The sequence below is a fragment of the Antechinus flavipes genome, chromosome 2, assembly GCF_016432865.1.
Source record: "Antechinus flavipes isolate AdamAnt ecotype Samford, QLD, Australia chromosome 2, AdamAnt_v2, whole genome shotgun sequence".
NCBI classification, from domain to species: domain Eukaryota; kingdom Metazoa; phylum Chordata; class Mammalia; order Dasyuromorphia; family Dasyuridae; genus Antechinus; species Antechinus flavipes.
Genome location: NC_067399.1, coordinates 151,377,798 through 151,402,109, shown reverse-complemented (window position 1 = coordinate 151,402,109; position 24,312 = coordinate 151,377,798). Strand labels below are relative to the sequence as shown.

At 34.9% G+C, this 24,312-nt stretch overlaps 1 protein-coding gene across 1 annotated transcript in view; it reads left to right on the top strand.

Annotated features, from left to right (window-relative positions):
- The window catches only part of PYGB (glycogen phosphorylase B), a 70,677-nt gene that overhangs the window by 27,535 nt on the left and 18,830 nt on the right, over window positions 1-24,312 (top strand). Inside the window, exons 4-14 of the mRNA XM_051975820.1 lie at window positions 1,792-1,895; window positions 6,975-7,106; window positions 8,343-8,454; window positions 10,477-10,559; window positions 13,365-13,508; window positions 14,961-15,053; window positions 15,827-15,973; window positions 16,944-17,107; window positions 18,297-18,411; window positions 18,895-18,996; window positions 21,513-21,660. Coding sequence (XP_051831780.1) covers window positions 1,792-1,895; window positions 6,975-7,106; window positions 8,343-8,454; window positions 10,477-10,559; window positions 13,365-13,508; window positions 14,961-15,053; window positions 15,827-15,973; window positions 16,944-17,107; window positions 18,297-18,411; window positions 18,895-18,996; window positions 21,513-21,660 — 1,344 coding nt within the window. The remainder of the gene's footprint in view (window positions 1-1,791; window positions 1,896-6,974; window positions 7,107-8,342; window positions 8,455-10,476; window positions 10,560-13,364; window positions 13,509-14,960; window positions 15,054-15,826; window positions 15,974-16,943; window positions 17,108-18,296; window positions 18,412-18,894; window positions 18,997-21,512; window positions 21,661-24,312) is intronic.

The window sequence follows — 24,312 nt, the reverse complement described above, 5'->3', positions numbered from 1 at the left end:
TATTTAATGTGGCTTTTGTAGTTTAAGAAAATAGAGCTATATTACAGGTATAATGTGATATGATTTCCTTTTTGTACTTTAATATTTTTAAGTGTATCTAAATATGCAAAAATGCATACACATTTCCTTTTGTAGTGAAATGAGGAAGGACACATTGCCACCTTTTACAAGGGCTCCCTCAGCTATTCCCTTTAAAGTCTAAAAATTGCCTTTTAAATTAATCTGTACTTCAGTACATTAATGAATCTCTGATCTTACCAGTATGTTCTTTCAGTTTAGACAACTGCCTATCCTTACCTTTTCATTCTGTATGTCTTTTTCTTTAATTCTTGATCTTGTCCAACTCTGAGATTCTGTTATTTTCCTATATATTCCCCATAGAAAATCCACTCAACAGATTAAAATTCTTCTGATTCTTTTAAAATCTCTTGCTTTGAACATAGCTCTTGGATTTGCTGTTAGCTCCTGTGTTATATAAAAAACCCCACACAATTTTCTGGTAACACATAAGATTGATGATTTAATCACTTATCACTTGCAAAATTATCATTGTTGGTGGCTTCATAGTTTGCATATACCTACTGTGTATAATCTTGTATTTTATTTTGATTCACTTGCAATTGAACTTCTTTTGAGATTGTGGTATTCTATTATTTGAAGCCACGCAGCATCACTAGGAGTCCATTCAAGTTAAAGTGGTGGGCTTTTGTGACATTGATCACTATTCGATCATTATATGTAATCCCACTTATATTTCTCTTTCTAATCAGTTCTGGATCTATGTTTATTGCCTTTAGGTAGTGCCTAAAATGCTATCTATTGTGTACTTGAACACATTGTCTAAGTTGTCCATGTATTAATCAGCAATTTTGGGGCATGATTGTTCAACTGGTTGCGAATTCACCCAATTCTATTATAAATAGTTCAGCTCACATTTTGTCCATCTTAGTCATGTCATGAAAGACCATCACATGCCTTTGTGAAATCAAGGTTTCTTAAGGTAGAAAATTCAGAGATCGTATCATTTAGAATTTAAAGAGTGAAAATTCTATAAATTTTCTAATTTACACCATAAAGTCTAAATGATGCTGATATTCATCCATTCAGCAAAAAAAAAAACCTTCTGTCCCTAAGTTGACTTGGATTTTGCTTTTCGCTGACAGAAAAAAGCTAAGAGCTTTTTAGACTCTGAAGCTAAGCTAAGCCTAATGACATCCTATGACATTTGTTCCAAATATATATATATATATATATGTATATGTATATATATATATATAATATACATAAATATTTTTAAGTCCCCAAATTGTTCATCTTCCTCTCGTGTGGCAGCAGAACAAAGGCTATATCACTGAAATGAAATTTAAAGATAATCTAATTTAATAATTTTATTTTCATATGAAGAAACTGAGGCCTTGCAAAGGTTAAATGCAGCCAAAGTGGGATTTGAAGAAAGTTACTGAGATTATAATTCCTGTGGTCTAAATTTTAAATACTAAAAGAAGATTTCAAGTTTGGGAGGAATCAAAGTGGAAAATGGTAGGAAGAGTTAGACCTAAAGAAAATAAAGTTAACCTATTCTATAGGTGCTAACACCAATATCTATTTATTTACCCTTTGTAATCCTGTTCAATTCCCTGGAATTACAGATATCCCTGACTTGAAAAATACCCTCCTAAAGTAAATAGTTTACTTTTGAATGGCTTAATGTTAACATAGAGTCAGATGTAATAATTTAGTTTCTGTAGGTATTTCTAAATTGATAATGATTTTTTTGTTTTACATTTTTAGCTTGTTTCCTGGATTCAATGGCTACATTGGGACTTGCAGCCTATGGTTATGGAATCCGTTACGAATTTGGCATTTTTAATCAGAAAATTATCGATGGTTGGCAGGTATGTTGATAGATGGGAAATATTTACTTTATCTTTATCTGATTCCTTTTCTATTGAAGATCTTCGAGAAAGAAATCAATATTTTCCAATCTGGCTTCTAACTTATTTCATCTTCTGGAATGTTTACAGACCAATTAACCAATAAAATTAAACACAGGAAACTAGGGTAAAGTAGAATTGGTATCAGATACCTAAATTACATTTTTTCTATTGTTACATGCCATTGTTATCATTAGAAACTGATCATGGTCACTCTCTTAAACTTTTTTCATTGTTTATTCTCAGTTGTAATTAGAATCTGTGTTGAAGACCAGGTAGTTTGGATCATACTATATTGATCATACTATATTGGATCATACTATATTGATGCCTAACTAGAAGTAATGGTGTGGAACTATGAGAATATATTTTGAGTAGAATATTTTTGAGAATAGTATTTAAGAGATTGAGAATTGAGAATTTTGCAATAGTATTTAACAGGAATGCATACCAGCTAGGTTAGTAAGGTGAGAAAGAGCAACTTTGCTGGAAAAATAAACTTGGATGCCTTTTATACCCATGTATAAAATTACAAGACAGCAAGATGATATATCCTTTTCATATTAATAGGATTCTAATTATCACCATTGACTTTGTGTAGTTTTCCACTATCTTCCTGGGATTTTGTTGTTACCAATTCTGTACATGTTGAAACTCACTGGTACTATGAGTTCCTGACCATTTTCTCTTCACAATCATTTCCAAGATTATAAAGAGAAACATGTCCGTTGTCTAGCTTCCATGTGCATGAGTGTCATTGGGTATTCTTTTTCTCTTACTTGTTTTATACAAAGTATAAACCTTTGTGTTATATCTGAGTTTTTCTAATCTTGAATCCACTTAATAACTTAACTGTATAGGAGAAACAGACTTCTCCTTTTTGGTTCTTATTCTGTAAATGATTTTTTTCCCTCCACTCATAACTCCTCTATAACTTTACTATATCTTTAGATAGTGAGCTTCTTAGGAACATGGACTTTCTTTGTATCCCCAGTGCTTAGCACAGTGTTTAGCATATGGTAGGTTATTAATTAATCCTACTTGACTAACTCCAATTTCATAGAGTGAATTTAAGGGTAGGTACTAAAATATGCATCACCCTAGGACCATGTCTTATCAACTTCTTCTGAACTCAGGTCCCTGACAGCAGCAGAATTAACTGTTAAATTCCATCACTAAACTTGTACTCAAAAGCTTTTTAGTTTCTTAGCCCTGGTAAGTATAACCTTGACAACTTAGAGAGACCTTTATATCCAGAGGAGGTATTGAGTAGAAATTTAATTTCAATAAACATATAAATGATTATATAATTTTAACACTCTGTGTGTGTGTGTGTGTGTGTGCGCGCGTGCGCGCGCGCAAAAGAAGATTCACACCGAATAAAGAGTTGTAGCAAAACATTGTTTCAAATAAATTCAGAAAAGGAAGAATAGCAATCGTGTCAGAAAACAGCAAAAATAACTGTTAAGAGAGTTAGCAGGAAAATGACATATTTAAGGGAACTTCAGATAGCAAAATGATGTATATACATTAAAATGTAGATAGTAGTAAATGATGTAGTAGTAAAATGTAGATAGTAAAATGACTGATATTTAATATGTATATACCAAATAATATACCATCTCAGTACTTAAAGGACAAGTTAGTTAAATTATAGAGAGAAGTAAACAGCAAAAATCATTTCAGGCTATTAGTTTGCTTCTTTCAAAATTAAGACAAATCTAACCAAAAAGAAAAAAGTTAAGGGCCTAAGTAAAAATTTAGAAAAGTCAAATATGATAAATTTGTGGAGATAGTTGAATGAAAATAGAACTGAATAGACATAACATATATATATATATATATACATATGTATATATATATGAAAAGGATATATCACCTTGCTGTCTTGTAATTTTATACATGGATATGAAAGGCATCTAAGTCTGTTTTCCTAGCAAAGTTGCTACAATTTACTTATCTCTTTATCACCTTACTGACCTATATATGACACTTTTACAAAAAATACTGATTGTATGCCAAGATACAAGTTCATAAAAATACAGAAAAATAAGAAGTATTAAAGCTTTATTTATAATAATGAGAGAAATGATGGTCATTAAAGGGCCTTTGAAGAAAAGAATCAAACATAAATAACTCCTGTAGAATTAGTGGGCCAAAGAACAAATCATAGTAAGTGTATACAACTTGAGATGAAACCTCTATGAAGCTAATAAGAATGTAAATTTTTTTTTATACTAACTTTTTATTGACAGAACCCATGCCCAGGTAATTTTTTACAACAATGTCCCTTGCACTCACTTCTGTTCCGATTTTTCCCCTCCCTCCCTCCACCTCCTCCCTCAGATGGCAAGTAGTCCTATATATGTTAAATATGTCACAGTATATCCTAGATACAATATATGTTTGCAGAACCGAACAGTTCTCTTGTTGCACAGGGAGAATTGGATTCAGAAGGTATAAATAACCCGGGAAGAAAACAAAAATGCAGACAGTTTACATTCATTCCCAGTGTTCTTTCTTTGGGTGTAGCTGCTTCTATCCATCGTTGATCAATTGAAACTGAGTTAGGTCTCTTTGTCAAAGAAATCCACTTCCATCAGAATACATCCTCATACAGTATCATTGTTGAGGTATATAATGATCTCCTGGTTCTCCTCATTTCTCTCAGCATCAGTTCATGTAAGTCTCTCCAGGCCTCTCTGTATTCATCCTGCTGGTCATTTCTTACAGAACAATAATATTCCATAACATTCATATACTACAATTTACCAACCAATCTCTAATTGATGGGCATCCATTCATTATCCAATTTCTGGCCACTACAATAGGGCTGCCACAAACATTTTGGCACATACAGGTCCCTTTCCCTTCTTTAGTATTTCTTTGGGATATAAGCCCAGAAGTAACACTGCTGGATCAAAGGGTATGTACAGTTTGATAACTTTTTGGGCATAATTCCAGATTGCTCTCCAGAATGTTCACAACTCCAACAATGCATCAGTGTCCCAGTTTTCCCGCATCCCCTCCAACAAGGAATGTAAATTTTAAAAATAAAAACTTGAAATAAAATTAGATTTAAAAAATAATAATGGATGTCATTAGATAATCTAATGTTTTAAAAATAGCCAATATTAAACAGGAAAAATTGCAACAAATGAAGAAGAAATTTGAGCTTGATACTTTTTTATTTTTGCTAATCCACATTAGAAATAGAAATTGAACAGCTTTAAAGATTTAACTCCCAAATTAAAATTAAACAAAAAAACCCCCCATAGAACTGGATACTTTGACTAATAAATTCTTGCAAACATTGAAGGAATAGCTAATTACAATATTACATTTTTTTGCCAAAAAAGGGAAAGAACATACTCTATCAACTCTTACATATATGACGTATAAATAACTATATATATGACATATAAATACACACACACACACACATACACACACACACACACATACACACACACACGTGTAAAATATTTATACGCTAAATTATGGAATAAGAACCATTTCTCAATTTTATCTTTTTTTTGTTTTTTAATTTAAATTTTTAATTTTTTTTTTCCATTTCTCAATTTTAAAAATATGTCAAAAGCAATGAACATGCATTTCTCCAAAGAATGTCAGACTGTCAACATCCATGTTAAAAAATGCTCTAAATCACTAATAAGAGCAATGCAAAATAAAACCACAAAATTTGAGACAAATCAGATGGTCAAAGGTAACTGAATAGAATTATAATTGTGGGAGAAACTGTGAGTCTGTCAGTTGATCTAACCATTTTAGAAAACAATTTAGAACTAGATCCCAAAAGTCATTAAACTGAGCATGGCTTTCTTTGTACCCAATGATACCACTGCTTTTATACCCCAAAGAGATCAGAGAAAGGAAAGGACTCATATACAAAAATATTAGCAACACTTTTTCTTTTCTGTTATGGAATATTATTTTGCTAAGAAAAGATGAAAGGCAGAGAGTTTTCTGGGAAGATAGAGTAGGTCAGAAAATACAAAGTTCCCAGATCTCCCCCACAAATGGAGATAGAATAGCTCCTCAGAGTGAGTGTAGAGAGGTAAAAAAGTAAGCAGGGGTTGGGGCAGAACAGAGGCCCTCCTCAGACAACAGAATACCAGGACGGAGGTGTGGCTCCTGTGAAGTGTTAACACCTTCAGGTTACAAGTGGCTAGCCCTCAGACTAGCTGGTCTGGGAAGTAGCCCCAGTCCCCACTCTGGGAATTTTCACCTCCCAGACATGGGGAAGATTGAGAGCAGTATTGCTTATAAGGGATGCCAGGTCTAATTGTGTGTTGTAAATGTAGGCTTTATGAAAGCAGAAGCAGCGAGGCAGGGAGGTGGCTGTGGACCCTTACATGGGAGGGAGTGAGGGGAGTGCGGGGTTGTAAAACTGAAGGAGGACCTGAGGCCAAAGGCACCATCTCCCACAAATGAAAATTTGAGGTGATAACACTGACAATCTCTTCTCAATAAACAAAGAAGCATGTGAAGGAAAAAGTGAGAAAGTTACCTATGGGAAGAGAGAAGTCCAGGTTTTGTCTTCAAAGGAGAATACAGAATTAGAAAAACATCTGCCCCCCAAATCAAAGAATCAAATGATTCAAGAATCAAATGAAGAGGTTAAAGAAAAATAAAAAAGAATAATTCAAGAAAAACAAGACAATTATGAAAAGAAAGTCAATCAACTGGAAACGGAGAACCAGAATCTTAAGGAAGAAAACAACTCCTTGAAAATTAGAATTGGGCAAGGGGAAGCCAGAAAGTTATGAGACCAACTATATAAAGAATGCAAAAACAGAATGTGAAGTATCTCATTTAAAAAGAAATCTTTACATTCTTTGAGAATCCATAGAAGATCAATTTAAAAAACAGTTGTTATACATTTTAGGCAAATTTCACCAACATATCTTAATTTTGGGAATATATATCAATGCCCCAGGGATGATACAAAACACAATAAAGATTATTCTAGTTTTAGAGGAGGAAAATAATTGCTGAGTATTTTTTGTTTTGTTTTAGGTTGAAGAAGCTGATGATTGGCTACGTTATGGCAACCCTTGGGAAAAGGCTCGTCCCGAATACATGCTTCCCGTGCATTTCTATGGCCGAGTGGAGCATACTGCAGATGGCGTGAAGTGGTTGGATACTCAGGTATTATAACCCTTGGAGAAAAGTAGGGTCAGACAAGACAGAATTAAATAAATCAGATATAAAGATGTAGTTATATAGCTTTATTGTACCATGGTCCTGTGTGCTCGATGAGGTCTGTTGCAGCCATGGAGGGTTTAGTTCAAAGCATCAAAGGATAGATAAGGCATTCTTTTTTTCCTGTAACTCAGACATTTTCACTTAGAAGCAAATGGTTAGGAGAGAGAAAGCCAGTCCTTCAACATGCAAAGGAAGCCCCTCTTTATAGTTCATTAGGGGCTGCTAGCAATGAAGTAGCAGTTACATGTATTATCATGTTTATCATTGAAGTTTGACATTTTCTTTTTTTTTTTTTTGGCATTTTTTGACAGAGATAGAGGGTTCATCTTAAATTGGAGTAGAAAGTGGGAAAAAATAAATTGTTGTAGATGTCAGATTTCCAGTGGAACAGCACCTAAGAAACTGCCCAGTTGGACAAGGGAGTCACTTGTAATGAACCTTAAATTCCTCTCCTGTTCCATAGCTTCCACTTTGTGACAGCAAAAAAGGGAAAATTAGATCCGGTCCACTGGGACCTCAGCACAAAATAACATGGGGGTGCTGTGATTGTTGAATTCTAATACATATCTACTTCATCTTAATTGGGGGGGGGGCATTGCTGTATGTAGTAAGTTCAGTGTTATAAAGCTGGAAGTGTCTTGGATTTGTGTTTTAAAAAAAAAACAGGCTCTGGATTTGACTCTCTTATTTGTTAATGGTACGAAACTGAGCAGAGCTGCCATACCTCCCCAAGTCTCTCTTCTACCCTACAAATCTACATAAATGTTAGTTTTATCATAAATGATTACATGTCAACATACTTGACTTCTCAGTGATGCAATTTCTTCAACTATTAAGTAATATGTATTCATTTACTTCATTGGAAATTTTCAGAAATTTTGGCTAATCTTGCTGGCAGTCTTTTTAAAAATTAGTTTTATTTATATGTAAATATTTATTAAACGTATTTATGGAAAATTTTTAAAATTTAAAATTTTTAAAAATTAGTTTTATTTAAGTTATTTGTTTTCATATCACAGTTCTTTTTTATGGTTATCGTTTTCCATCTTCATTAAATAAAAGAAGCAATTCTCTAGAACATCAAGATTATGAAAAGTCATTAATGAAGTGGATTTTTTAGTTGTCCTTGATTCTTAAACTTGATAAAACGAAAGACAAGGAATGGCTTCTGCTTTACAGGTGGTGCTTGCAATGCCTTACGATACCCCAGTGCCAGGATACAAAAATAACACTGTTAACACAATGAGGTTATGGTCTGCTAAGGCGCCCAATGATTTCAACCTTCAGGAATGTGAGTGTCATATTATTGTAATTATATTTCATCAATAATAAACTGTCTTTTCCTTTCTCCTCTTGATTTGAGACATAAGCAATAATTGGGCACCTTTTTGTAAAGCGTTTTTTATTTTGTTCTTAAAATTCCTTTATTGTTCTTTAAAATATACACAGATTGATAAGAAACAATTTTAACAATAAGGTACAAAATAGGGAGGTATTTATTTTGCATGGGTATTAGTCATTGGGTTATTATAGAAGTGAATGTCAACAAGAGGTAGAGAGTTATGTTCTGGTAAATTGGGATATTTAGCATTAGTATTCAAAAAATTGAGTTTTTTTGTTTTTCCCAACAAATAAGAAATTCACAAATAGGAAATTTAAATAAGTAAAAGAAATGAGTAATTTATGTTTGAAAAATCACTTTCACAAATATAGGCTAGAATAGTTGTTCATCTGAAAAAGATCTACAATTTTTGATGAACCATGAGCTTAAAATTAATGCAATCTAAGGCTACATTAAAACAAGATATAGCTTATCATATTGGGTTCAATTTTAGGCATTGTAGTTTTAACAAGTACATTAGGCTTCTGAAGAACATCCAGAGAAGGGCAGCTATGATGCTAAAGAGCTTTAAGCTCATGGCAAAAGAAGGAACGGTACTGCAGATGAAAGAACTTCATGAGAAAGTAGACATGATAGCCATCTTTCTGTGCTAAAGGGATTGTCACATAGAAGGATTAGTTACTTATATTTGGACTTAGAGGACAGAACTAAACAAATTACTTGCTAGCAGTTAGTTCTTGCCAAAAGTTGGCTGTTTTGGAGAATAATAAGTCTTCAATTAAAATCACTTAACTATATATTTTGTAGTGAGGATTCTTTTTTAGGATTCCTTTTATCTTTTCCAGCTCTGAAATTCTCTGCTTCTGTGATACTTTTTGCAGTTAATTTATTTAGACTATCATACTTTGAGATAGAAAATTTGATTTTAAACCTGGGTCCAACTTTAATGTATAGAGAGCTGGCCTTGGATTTAGGAATATACTGCTTTTGACACATACAGGCCTTGTGATCCTGAGACAAGTCACTTAATCTCTCTAGGAAACTGTAAGTTGCAGAGAAGGTATTACTTGTAATTCACCTGCATTAGGAAAGGAAGTTCACAATACGAATGATATCACAGGTGTAATGCCTGTCCTTAGTTATAATTGGGTCATTCTAGATGTTCACCACTTAATCCTTTACTATCACATTCTTCAGAATTGGGCCAGATTTTCATCATTTTATTCTCTTTATCCTTATCTATAAGTGGAGTTTATTTTGAAGTGCAGAAGGTTCTTTGTACAGCCTATATAACTAGAAAGGTTTCAAATTAACCTTATTTTTAAGGCTAAATAAACTAAATAAACTAATATAAGTAACTAAAACTTTTTAAGTTTTAGAGAGAGAATTTATTTATACTTAAGAAATAATTTTTTTTTCCAAATGAAGCATAAACAGTTTCCACAAGAAGCAGTTGAATGGCACAGTGGATGCAGCACTGGCCCCGAAGTCAGAAAGATCCGAGTTAAAATCTGGCCTCAAACACCTAACACTTACTGGCAGTGTGACCCTGGGCAAGTCACTTAACATCAGTTGCTTTGCAAAAATGATAGTAATAATAATCATAATAATTAAAAATTATTTTAAATTAAAAAATTATCTCCCCAGTTCATTTCATATTTTGGCATGCCAGATTCACAGAACTAGACAAATTTTGGTCTTCACAATTAGCTTGAGCTCATTATTAATTAATTGTCATCTCTTGTCTTCAAGAATTTTACACAAACGGTTTACTCTTTTAAAGATGGGCCTAAAATGAAGGTAAAAAATTAGTTTTGACTTATAATGGCATACTATTGAGAAATGTTTCTTTGACTTGGACTGTTATAAGAACATAGAGGTTAGTAGATAATAATGTCCTCATCTGATAAAGCTATATTAGTAATTTGAAAAAAACTCATATTCATGCTAATGAGATTTCTTTTCCTCTAGTTAATGTGGGAGACTATATTGAAGCTGTCCTGGATAGAAACCTGGCTGAAAACATCTCCCGGGTCTTGTATCCAAATGATAATGTGAGTAGTAATTTATTTTAGTTTTATTAGAATGAAAACATATTAGCGGCATTACAAATATATTGATTATTAGCTTTATATACCAACATTGCACTGCAGGGAATAGAATTGAAATCAGGAAGGACTAGTTCAAATACACTGACTCTATATCAGTGGGTAAATCTCTTTGGCTCTCTGACCCCTTAGGCAACATTCAGCCTAGGAATTGTAGACAGATTGTAATCTATGGCAGTGAAAGTGATGTGATAAAATCACAGGACTTTGATGTATCATGTTGGGAGCACTGCACATCTTTCAAGTGAATAAAAATTGAAATGCAAAGTTTTGAAATCTTCAGAGGTCAGTAGGCCTTGAGTTTGCTGACCTTTGTGCTTTTCATTTGTGTCAGTGTCACATTAATACCAATTTAGAGGAGTTTATAAATCGTTAACAGTATTGCTTTCCTATGCATTTTGAGTCTATTTGTGCTTTTTTCTCACATTCTAGCAGCCTTATTGTCATATATTTTCATCTCTTTTTGAAGTGACTCTTGTTGGATCTTTTTTTGAGGCTTTTAAAGAGCATGAAACTAAACCTCTTTGGCTCTTAACCTATACTCTGGGTCCTAGCATTGATCCATTTATGATTTTTGGTCAAGTTCCTAAAATATTTGGCCTTCACTTTTTTCATTTATTAAGTAAGTTGTCCCTGGCTTCACTGATGTGTGCAAGTTTCCTATTGCCATGTAAGTTCTGCTTTTGCTAGGAAGAGAACAGTGTTTTGAAGATGTATTAGTTTGATTGTTAATATAATTATTTATAGTAGATGGCTCCATTTTTTTTGGAGTATTCATTGTGGCAATTGAGGTTTTTTTTTTTTTTTTTTAAATACTCATTATTCTTAAGATTAACTATTTGATGGCTTTATTTTTCTTCAGGTAGTAGATCTGTAAGGAAAACTTGATTTCTTGTAAAGGTTTTATGGTTAGCCAGGGAATTTGATAAGTTTGCTCTTAACTCCAACCTTAATCTTCTATCCCAGATGGGAAAAAAAGGATAACAGTAACAGAAGAGTCTTGGAAGCTTTTGGAATGGGATATCTTAGAGGGTTTTCAGACCACCATAACGGTTAGAGAAGAGGTATAGAATTTTATGGAATTTTAGCTTCAGGGTAACATGTTATGGAGCAGTAATAATCTCTAAAACTTTTTTGATTGTATGCCTTTATCTGTAAAAAATTTTTGAATACATGCATACATAGGTACATATTTTGCTTACTTTGAAATTAGAATTATGTGCACATACCACTATATTAGTTATTATGTACATTATAAAACACAAATTGAAATTTCGAAAGGAGAGGTTAAAGATGAAATAGCAGTTGATCCCAAGGTCCATCGGGAATTGCTAGAATGTATTGAATAGGAAAATTAGATTGACGATGTAGGCTAGGAATGGGGGAGGGACCTAGAAATCAAGTAGGAAGCCTTTGCAGTATTTCAGGATAATGAGAGTTTGACCTAGGCTGGTGCTTGTGTGAGTAGAGAGAAGACAGATTCAAGAGGTGGCCATAGAAAGGACAAGATTTGGCAACAGAGTGGATGTTTGAGGTGAGTGAGAATGAGTTGTCCAGGATAATATTGAGTTTGTGAATGGTGTAAGGCAAGATACCAAAACAACAGCCAGCATTTATATAATAACTTTGCAAAATCCTTTACATGTGTTATCTCATTTGGTTCTCACAACAACTTTGTGAGATAGGTGCTGTTGTAAGGTATAAAATTGCCATTTTATTGGTGAGAAAACTGAGGCATAGAGGGTTAAATGTCTTGCCTGATCTATCACTACCAGTCCATGCCCATGCATCCTGTAAGAGACTCTGACGCCAGAGGATGAGAAAGGGGGAGGGGCCGAGGCTTTGCTGCCCTAGAGGGCTGACTTGCCTTCCAGAAGGCATTTGCTGCAGCCAAAAGGAGCTTTCCCAGAGGTCCTTGCATAGTTACGACTGTGACTTTCAGGTCAGGGTTAGGTTATAACTCTCAACTCTCTTGAGATATACACACCTGACTTAAAGAAGAGAGAGAGAGAGCGAGAGAGAGAAAGAGAGAGAGAGAGAGAGAGAGAGAGAGAGAGAGAGAGTGTGTGTGTGTGTGTGTGTGTGTGTGTGTGTGTGTGTGTGTGTGTGTGTGTGTGTGTGTGTTTGGGGATTTGTACAGCAGAAGAAGTGGGTAGAGCAAAGGGGAGTTTGGAAATAAGGGTAGAAGGGACAGCTAGATGGTGCAGTGGGTAGAGCCCCTGGAGTCAGGAGGACCTGAGTTCAAATCTTTCCTCAGACACTTACTCTTTCCTGGCTGTGTGACCCTGGGCAAGTCACTTAGCCCTAATAGTCTCAGCAAAAAAAGAAATGAAGGAAATAAGAGTAGATGTGAAATGCAGCAAGATAGGTATTTTGGAGAAAGTGAGGGTCCACTCATCCTCCTCCCCTGCCAGCCGCTGATCACAGAGACATTGGGGTCACACCATAGCCTTCTTGAGATTATTCTTCACTTTGGAATCCATTGGGAGAATGGATAGAGCAAGTATCTCATTCATATCATTGATCACCTTACAGAACTGTTCGGCACAAGTGGGATATGTCGCACACTTTGGCAACTTTGGAAAAGTATTACACAGCCTTGTTGTTACCATGATTGTCCCTATCAATGTGATGGCCAAGCTTTAGCTGGCCCACGGCTCCTCCAGGGTTTAGCCACAATGCTATAAATGGCCACTTTACTTCTGCCTCTTCAGCAGAGCCCAAATTACAGAGAGACTTCTTTCTATACAGTTTTTTGAAGGAAAGGAGCTTCGACTGAAACAAGAGTACTTTGTGGTGGCTGCCACTCTCCAAGATATCATTCGCCGCTTCAAATCTTCCAAATTTGGCTGCCGGGATCCAGTGAGAACCTGTTTTGAAACTTTCCCAGACAAGGTAAACTTGGACCTAAATTCTTTGTAACTGCCAATTTTTTTTAGCTTTGTTCTCTGCACAATGTAATGTGTCTGTAGTCCCACTTCAAATGAACAATTCACACCACAGCATTCATTTCATTGTCTATTATTGAATGCAAGGACAAATGCAGAAAACCTACTTCTTCGTCTAAGCTTTCTGTCCACTTGATTACTTTCCTGGAAATCTCCCTTGCTTATGTCAGTATCTTACCCTAGTAGCTGAGGTTAAGGAGGAAAATTTGTTTCCTTGGCCTTTTTTAACTTATGTTGGAAAATCCCAGTGTATTTGGAAAATGATGTGATTATTGTTTCCTTTTTTTTTAAAAAAGAAATTATGTCTTGTTTAGCATATATTGGATTACTTGCCCTTTACGGGAGAGAATGAGGGGGAAGTAAAGGGAAAAAAATTTGGAACACAAGGTTTTGGAAGTATGAATGTTGAAAATTATGCTTTTGTTTTGAAAATAAAAGACTTTAATAATAAAAAATTTTTTGGAGACAGAAATTAACAAAATTAAATAAAAGAAATTGTGTTTTAGAAAATTACTTAAATATTCAGAATCACAAATGAAATACTTTAAGAAAAAGAAATTACTATAGATGTTTATTCATCCTCTTATTGATAACTATTCACGAACATCAAAATGATGATGAATTAGCCTCACAGGACACTTATCATCCATTGTTCTTGTATATGGGAAAGCCAAATGGTTCAGTGGATAAAGTGCTGGGCCTGGATTTAAGAATACAAATACAGCCTTAGTCACTTGCTAGTTGTGTGACCTTGGGTTTAACCCAGTTTGCCTCAGTTTCCTCATCTGTGAAATGAGTGGAGAAGGAAATGGCAAACCCCCAAAGGGGTAACAGAGAGCCAGACATAACTAAAAAATGACTGTATGACAAAATATGCTATTTTCATATATATTGAAATAGATATAGGGAGTTGTGATACAGTGAGATGAGTTTTGGATTTGGAATTTGGAATCTAGATACAAATTCCAATTCTGCCACTTATCATTTGTATGACTTGAAATGATCTACTTGACTTTACTGAGCTTTTCCTTCCTGAATTTTCTCATTTATAAAATGAAGGAATTGGCCTAGATTACCTCAGAGATGCCTTCCAGCTCCAGCTTAGAATCTTGTGTCCCATCTCCAGATATTTCTCTTCAGACAGTGGTATTACTGCCAGGAGGAAAAAGCTGCTTTTTTCTCTTTAATCCTCAACTCACATTCCTGGCAAAGTAGCAGATTAGTGTCCTAGATGTCATGTTAAATTATTACCTCCGTCCTGGGCTTCCTGACAACCTAGGGTTCATTTGCTATAGTTGAATTTCTTGTCAATAACTCCCATTGTTTCTGTTGTGATCTTTGTGCTAAACTACAAAAGAAAGATAGGAATGTGGCACAAAATTGTTGATTTCAATTCCAGGTTGCCATTCAGCTCAATGATACCCATCCAGCACTCTCTATTCCAGAGCTCATGAGAATCCTAGTAGATGTCGAAAAGGTGGATTGGGATAAGGTAAGAACAAGACATGCTGGTGGGACCAGGGAAAGAAGGTGGGTGCTTTCTCTGTTCTGAAAGCGTAGCTCGACTACTTGGGCTTATCTAAATACTACCATTGCTGTGTGAATTTCTCAATTACTTCCCATCTTGATTCTGTGAGATAGGAGGCAGGACTGTAATTGATGTTAAGAGGGCTTGGGAGAAAGGCAGGCAAGGAGAAAAATTCCTAAGTATTTCTTTTGAATGATAGGAAGGGAAGGCTTGTTGAGTAGTATGAGGGTAGTAGAAAAGCGGCTCCTTGGGGAGTGGAGAAGGATTCTGACACATTGAATCTTTCATTTTGTTATTTAGTAGAGAATTAATTGGAAGAACCCTCAGAGTAAGTAACAGTGTATTTGGGTCTCATGACCCAGATATCGGGGGCCTTGAAGCTCCAGTCGTAGATTCTTTTCCCTTAGGAAAGAAATGATCAAACTGTGTGAAATCCTCCTTGGAATTTTCCTGCCTTTATAGAGTACCAGAACCACCCATCTCGGCCATAAACGCCCTGCGTTTTGTAGGTATTCTCTCTGAAATGCCTGTGGTTGGGCAGCCTTGCTATACCCCTTAGCCTGCAGGAGAGGGCAGTGTAGCCTCAGTCTGAGCCTGTAGACAGGGGCAGCTTTCCCATCCTCTCAGTTGGATCTCTCCAATCTTCCCTTGTGAGTTCTCATTTGTCTTAGCTTGCTGAAGAAAGAGGTGACATTTTTTCCTTGCCATTAATTTAAGTCTTCTAATCTGCATTTTAGGCCTGGGAGATCACCAAAAAAACATGTGCCTACACCAACCACACTGTCCTTCCCGAGGCTCTGGAGCGATGGCCGGTCTCAATGTTTGAGAAGCTACTGCCAAGACACCTGGAGATTATCTACGCCGTTAATCAGAAGCACTTGGATGTAAGGGATGACTTGAGGGGGAAGGGAGGGAGGAAAATAGAATATGACTTGGTCTTGGTAGAGAATTACTTTCCACTTATTCTCCTTTAAATGAATTCTAAGAGTTGATGTAAAAGGCTATAGGTTATTTTAGCCACCAGAATATATTTAGGAGTATTCTTCTAGTACTGTTAGGGGTACTTAATTAATCGTCAAGCTATAGACCTCCTGATGCAGCTCCCTACTACTAATAGAATTCTGAAATGGCTGCCATAATATTAAAGTAGGAACTCTGTTTAGAATGTTTTCATTTCTTTTTTTCCCCCTGCAGTCAGAAGGAATCTCATACCTAATGAAACACTGGACTTGGACTACCTACTGTAGACTGATTTAGTTTTTATCCCTTGTTATGGCAACAGGTTTCTGTCCTGCATATATCACTTCATGCATGAAGAATGTGTGGTTTTTGACAGCATAGGAAATTTGTAGTGTGGGATTTCTCTTTTTCTACACATTTGTAATCTGTCAGCAACTTAATAGATAAGTTTAAGGGAATTACTTCAGCATATAAGACTAAGTGGTTTGCCTTGAGTCATACAGCTAGCAAATATTAAAGGGAAGATTTGAAATCAGTATTTTTGACTCAAAATTCTATATTTTAACTACTATACCTTATGAAAAAAGCAAAATGTAGATACTTTAAAATTTTAGTCTTAAGTCTGTTTTTTAAATTTTTAAAATTTCTGTCTGGGAATGATGAAAATATTTAGTAACATTTAGAATCTATTGAGTTGGTGTGATATGGTCAACTCTCCTAAGGTATTTGGGAATATTTGCCTGTCATTTTTCTCTATCATGCTCTGTGATTTAGGAGGAAGAAGCTGAAAATCCTTTCTGTGGATTTATATGGAGCATGGGATATTTCATTATTCTTGTTAGCTTTAGGTTCAGAGAGGGAAGTCACTAATGTTTCTCTATATCTTGGTAACAGAATGTAGCCGCCATGTTTCCTGGTGATGTGGACCGACTGAGGAGGATGTCTGTGATTGAGGAAGGAGACTGTAAGAGGATTAACATGGCCCATCTTTGTGTGATTGGGTCCCACGCTGTCAACGGAGTAGCAAGAATTCACTCAGAAATTGTGAAACATTCTGTGTGAGTGCCTGGACAGTGCATGTATTAAATTTAAATTTGGGCACATGCCTTTAATTTAATCCACTTCTGTGTCACCAAGAATGCCATATGAATTGAACCATACATACAAAACAATCAATTTACATAATGAAATACATACTTAGTTCAGTAGAGTAGAGGAGGCAGGTTAGGAACATCCAAGATTTAAGTATTGGCATAAAGTTACATATCTTTAAGGGTCAAACCTCAAATGAAAGTTCTTGTATTTCTCCATTAAGACTGATGATGCTATGGTACAAGTGGCCGAAGTGTTAACCAGTAACATGTGTTTGCCTCTCTATCCCTAAACTCAAACCATCTCATCAGGTGGGCAGGAATTCTTCCAACCCTCTTATCCTCCTTTGCTTCTCTTGACATTGTGGCTAAGGGAAGCCTCTGTCAAGATGATGGCTAACATTAGACTTTGGCCCACAAATAATTGAGACCATCAGTTTGTTTTACCCTGTTCTGGAATACTAATAGGTAAGAGACTTGTTGTCTTTCTCATATAGACCATAGAACATTCCTACTGGAAGGGACCTTGGAGATAATCTGGACTAACTCTAATTTTATTAATGATAAAATTGAGACTAATAGAAATCAGTGACTTGTCTAAGAAACTCAGATAGTAAGTAGAGTCCAGATTGGAACCCCCAGGTCTTCTGGCTCCAAATATCTTACACTTCACACTATGCCACAATGATATAACCTATCTATATTTCTTTTCATGCCTGAAAACAATGTTCACCTCAACTCAATATCTATTAAATGACTTTTATGTGCAAGTAACTGTGCTAAGTATACCAAGAAAAAATGTCCTTGCCCCCAAGAAGTTCCACTAGTGAGGGAGATTATATATATAATATACATAGTCAGATCTTTCTTTCACCAAGAAAGTGGTGCCCTACTCAGATTTGTTTAATCTGAGTAAAGAATACATGCCATAGTACCTTGGCATTTTTACCTTTACGAGTCATACTTATGCTTACATAAATGAAGTTTTGCTGATGGAGGGTGATAATTTTAGAAGTTCTGTCTTAGGTGTTTTATGTATGTTTGAGTTTGGAGGCCTTTTTTTAAGCAAAAAAAAAGAGTCTTGCTTGGGAGTTCTTTCTTATCCGTTGCAAACAAAACCATTTTATGACCTTTCCTTATTTCTTTTATCTTTTAGTTTTAAAGATTTTTATGAACTAGAACCAGAGAAGTTCCAGAACAAGACTAATGGTATTACTCCCAGAAGATGGCTACTGTTGTGCAATCCAGGTCTAGCAGAGATCATTGTGGAGGTGAGTTTATAATGGTTACTCTTAAGACTCACAGATAATAGAAATGAGAGCAGTTTTAGAACATGGCAGGATTAGATCTTGGTTATTCTTCTAATTGAGAGGGTATAATAGTGGTTCTTTTTGCTTTAAGTCTATATTTGAAATTGAAAAAAATTTCTCATCTTTGAATTGGGCAGTTTATTTTTACTAATAGTAGGTATAGTGACTTGCTCTAAAGTTTGTAGCACTGAGTGCATGGTAAGATTACAATCTTTGGTTCAAATGTAGGAGAAAACATCAGCCTCCATTAGTTACTGAATTTAATGTGTGTGGAAGCACCTGCTTTATTAGCTAATTAAGTAACTTGGAGTAGGCACTTATAAAAGGATGTGAAAATTAGGGAAATGCATCAAATGGTTGTTTCATTAATAAGAATGCCATGTTGATTATGTTAGTTTATCAAAAAGCACAACTGCTTTAACAATTCTTTTTGCATTTCTCTAGAGAATTGGAGAAGATTTTCTCACTAATTTAAGTCAGCTGAAGAAGCTTTTACCTTTGGTCAATGATGAAGGATTCATCAGGGATGTGGCCAAAGTCAAACAGGTAATAATAGTGTGAATAAAGTTTTCCTGGAATTTTCTCACTTTAAATTACTCTAATTCCCATCTTTTCCCCCTAACTCCCAAATGGTTTTTAGCATATACAAATTATGAAATCATTTGAAACTTTGTGATTCACTTACTCCTTTGGACTATAGTAATAGCTTCAGTTGAAAAAAAAAAAAAACATTGAGCAACCACTTTATTCAGATTGGTGAATAAATATGTTTTTTGCTGAGAACTTTGTTCTCTTATTTCTAATTAATACATGAGGGGAAGAATTCACTCCTTTGCCAAACCTCCCTATTTCTATTGAGTCACAACAATCCTTTTAGTCACTCAGATTTGTAATCTTAATTAACAATAATATTAATCTTGATTATTTCCTTTCCCTTAACTCCCATTGATATCTAGAATCAGTTCATAAATCTGACCTGTTTTGCTTTTGTAATATTTTTTGAAATTGTCTGCTTCTTTTCCCTTTGTTTAAACCCTTAGGCCTCTATCACCTTCCAAATAAACTGTTGCAATTGCTTCTCTGCTTCCAGTCTCTTGTCAGTTCATTCACATAGTTGCCAAATTTGATATTTTAAAGCACAGGTATGACCACGTCATTCTCCCACTCTTCATTGGTTTCCTTTGGACTCTGGGAGAAATATACATTTCACTAAAATGATCTGCAGTTTGGCATCCACCTATCCTTCTCATTATTATTTCACATTATTCTTTTTCATATTTTTTAAGTTCCCATCCAAACTGGACTGTTAGCTATTTCCATCTTCCATTCCTGGCCTTTTCACAATTAATTTTCTCATATTTGGATATCACTCCCTCCTCATTTCTCTCAGAATCCCTTCTTTCTTTCAAAGCATGGCTTAGGTGTCCCCCTATGTTAAACTTTTCTTTATGCCCATAGGTATTTACACTGTCTTCCTCTTGAAATTGTTTTGTATTGCTTAACATATTCTTTTAATTTTTTACTTTTATGCTATATCCCCCTGGAATGTGAAGGAGAGCTGTGCTCCTTGAGGGCAGGGACATTTTGTTTTTGTCTTTTTATCTCTAGATTTGCAAACTACCCTATATAAATTATCTCATGTGATCCTCATAGCAGCCCCCTGAAATAGGTGCTGGTATCTCATTTTACAGATCAGGAAACTGAGGCAAGAAGAGATTAAGTGACTTGCCTGGGGTCACACAGTTCATAATTGTCTCAGGCTGAATTTGAACTCAGATCAGTAAACAACTGAGGCAGGATTCAAACTCAGATCTTCCTGACTCCAAATCTTTTGCTTTGTCCACTTTGCCATCTAGATGCCTCCAATGTTTGTCAAATTAAGAGGCACAAATTTTACTTTGAAGTGAAGTTATACTATAGCTATGGAAAATCACTGAATAATAGTAGTTTAGACTATGTGCTTTGTTGGTTAAAAAGTATATCAATTCTAATGGACATGGCTCTTGACAACAATGAGGTGATTCAGACCAGTTCTAATGGTCTTATGATGACCCAGAGAAATGAGAGTGAGAACTGAATATGGACCACAACATAGTATGTTCACTCTTTTTGTTGTGGTTTGCTTGCATTTTTTTTTTTTGTTGTTGTTGTTGTTTTCATTTTTTTCCTTTTTGATCTGATTTTTTGTGCAGCATGATATTTGTGGAATTATGTATAGAATGTTTAACATATATTGGATCACTTGTTAACTGGGGGAGAGAGTGGAAGAAAGGGAGGGGAAAATTAGAACACAGGGTTTTGTAGGGGTGGATGTCAAAAATTATCGATGTATATATTTTGAAAATAAAAAGCTATAATTAAAAAAATAAAATGAAAAGTATATCTCAGTGGTCTCTTGGTATAGGCAGGTTTAATCTTAAAAATTTACTGACAGTGTGACCTTTGGCAGTTTTAGTAAAAAAGCTGAATTTATGTAATTTGAAGCCTTTCAAACCAAAAACAATCCACATATAGTTACCTTGAAGAAAACACAACAGAATTCTTGCCTCATTGATTTATATCTGATGGTGTTTTTTCCATTAAAAAAAAATTATAGTGCAAAATTGATTTCTCTTTTCTAAATGTTTAACTTAATGTAATGCTAGTAATACTTTCTATTTTAAAATTGTCATTTTCTTTTCCTCTTTCTCTTAACTCTTCAATTTTTGTTATTCACATTTTTTTCCTACCATTCAGTGGTTCCTTTTTATTTTGGCATCCCTTTCTGCACTTGCTTTTTGGTCTAATCTTTTCATCTCACTACTGATCTTCAAGCCTTACATTATTCTGCCTCCCTTCCTCTTCTTTGACTACCTATGAATTTTTCCATCTGTGTTGCATTTCTAGCAAAATGAATGAAGATGTTGTATCAGGGCTGAATCAAAAATTATAGGGAATTATCCTATAGGGAATAGGAATAGCTGAATCCTCAAAGCTATCATTTGGGCAGCATTATAGTATTTACCAGGCAAAAAGGAAATCAGGAAAAAGTCAAAGGCTTCCCTCTGTTTTCTCCTCCTCAGGAAAACAAATTGAAGTTTTCTGCCTTCCTAGAGGAGAAATACAAGGTGAAAATAAATCCATCCTCGATGTTTGATGTTCATGTGAAGAGAATCCACGAGTACAAGAGGCAGTTGCTGAACTGCTTACACATCATCACTCTGTACAATCGTAAGTATCATTAACATTTCAGGTCTCAGTCAGGTGTTACCTATTTCATGATTGGGGTAGTGTAAAAGAATGGAGCCTCCATAATCTCCTCTTCCAAAGGCCCTTTTGCTCCCGACAGTTTCCTAGGTCTCTTCAGTTTTCACTTGGTTTTGTCATCTGTTATTCTGTCTGCTACTAGTGACCTATGAAGTTTTTCCTTCAGACCATGGATCATATCAAAGAGAGGATAGTTTGGGATAATAGACTTGTGTTTCATAGCTAGAAATGAGATATTAGATATCATTTATACCAACTACCTCATTTCATACCACAATTACAGTAACAGGTCTGGGATTCACATTACAAATTCTTTTCTTTTTTTCTTCGTGTGTGTGTGTGTGTGTGTCCTCAAACTCCATATTGAAATGATGCTGTTTTTTCCTAGCGGGGCCAGCTAATAGCTATTTACAGACTTAATTTTAAGTTAGCTTTCTAAGAAAGGCAGGACTCTAAATTCCCCTCCCCCCCATATTTTTGATTTTTTTGTAACAAAGAAGATTGTCTTTTAAGTTAAATTGCCATTTTCTAATAAATAAATATCAGATCTTGTTACCTTAATGTTGAACAGTTGTACTTAGTTTTTCTCCACTGGTAGAATGAAGTCTTTGGGCATAGTGTGAGGGATGACTTTTGTGGGTCTCAGATCTTTTTAGTGATCCCTAGGGGAAGAGAGAACATGTTGTTTTCCTAAAATTAAGTTTATTGTGACCTATTTAAACTGTTTGTGGAACTGAAAGTTTTTATGTCTATCAGTAAATAGATGGATATCAGCTTTCTAAATTAAATATTTAGACAAAAAATATCCAGAAAAAAATTATCAAAATAGTAATTTAGAAAGTTCTTATTGAGTATGTGCTTTGTTCTTACCAATTCTATGCATTTAAGAAAATACAAAGTAAGTAAAACATAGTTTTTATCTTTAGGAACTAAAACATCTAGTCAAAATTACAGAAACTTACATAATGAAATAATTCATTAAGAAAAGATAGTTTTAAATCAAATCCCTAGATATAAGTGATGTGGACAATAAATACCATGAAAATTCAGAGAAAAGAGAATAATATTACCAAGAAGAGAGTTGACAGGAAAGGCTTCGGGGAGAAAAGGTACTTGGAAACCAAAGGGTTGGAATAAATGTTTTAGATAAGTTGGAAAGAGGAAGAATATATTTTAATATGGCGAACTCTAGAAATATGACTTCAAATTAAAGTCCAACATATTTTCATAGTTAAAGAGTGAGGAGCTTTATTTGCATTTGAATTTTATAGATCATTTGGTCTTTTAAAATTATTTAGAGTTGGTTAATATGGGTCTTTCAGCTATTTGGAACTTCTTTGGGACCACTGCTTCCTTATTGGTAAAATAAGAATTGCCACAAGTCAGATATATAAACATCTAAATGACATTGATGCATATTTCTCAAAATAAAGATGTTTTTATTGCCCATTGTGAATGGTAAGAGCAATTTTCAGTTCAGTCAGTTAAGTTCCCCTAGCTTCATTCTTTTGGAGGCAGTTGGAGTTAAGTGACTTGCCCAACATTGCACAGCTAGTAAGTGTCTGAGGCCAGATTTAAACTTGGGCCCTTCTGACTTAGGGCTAGTGTTCTGATCTACTTTCTGAAAGGCACCATACTAAGTGGTGTTATGACAAAGCTCAAAGTAAAACAAATCACATTGAAGACATATACCTAATATGATAAAAGATACATTGGTTAGGGTCAGTGCTTTGTAGCAGATAGGGCCCCGACTAGACTTTCAAGCAAGAAACTAGATTCACATCCCACCTTTTATAAAATATCCATGGGCAAATTACAACCTCTCTTAACCAGTTGCCTCACATATGAAATAGGAATGATAATATCTCTTAGTTCTTAGGGAACTCATAAATAAAATTTTAAAAAATTATAAAGTGCTTTATAAATCCTAGATACTTATTATAGTATGTTGAAGGAAAACTGGTAAAAGCATATGGGACATTGCTTAAAGGGACTAGTTGAAGGTTGAAGTGATTTCACAGCTCTTACTTTCCTTAATCCTCATTGGCTACTGATAAAAATTGTAGTTTTCTCAGTCCAGCTTTGATGGAGGTTTCCTGGTGGTCTTAGGTTGTGATTTCATTTGTGCAATGGATTTGCTCTATGATTAATGCTCTCTACTTTCTATCATTGGCATATGGCCTTCAGCAACTGTAGTTTGATAGTATGATAGAACTACCCCAGGATCTTGCTAGCTTATTCTTCCCTTGGCCTAGGTTGAAGCTGATGTAATACTTTTGGAATAATTTGGAAGTTGATATTAGCTTATTTTTATTTCTTGATTAATGGATTTAAGATACCAAATCAGTGACCTAGTGAAAAGAATCAGAAATCAGAAAACTTATTTGGTTGGTTGGCTCTTCTGCTTGTTAAAGCCAGAACAATTCACTTAACTTCTTAGGCTTTAGTTTCTTCATTTGTGGAATGAGGGAAATATCTCTAAGAGCCTTTGCAGGTATGAAAAAATTATCTGAGAATGAGATTCTAAATAATCTTTAAGCTGTGAATGTGAAGCCAGAGAGCTTGAGTACAAAAATTCTGGCTGTATCAATTATTATCTGGCAGTGAGTAGGTCAG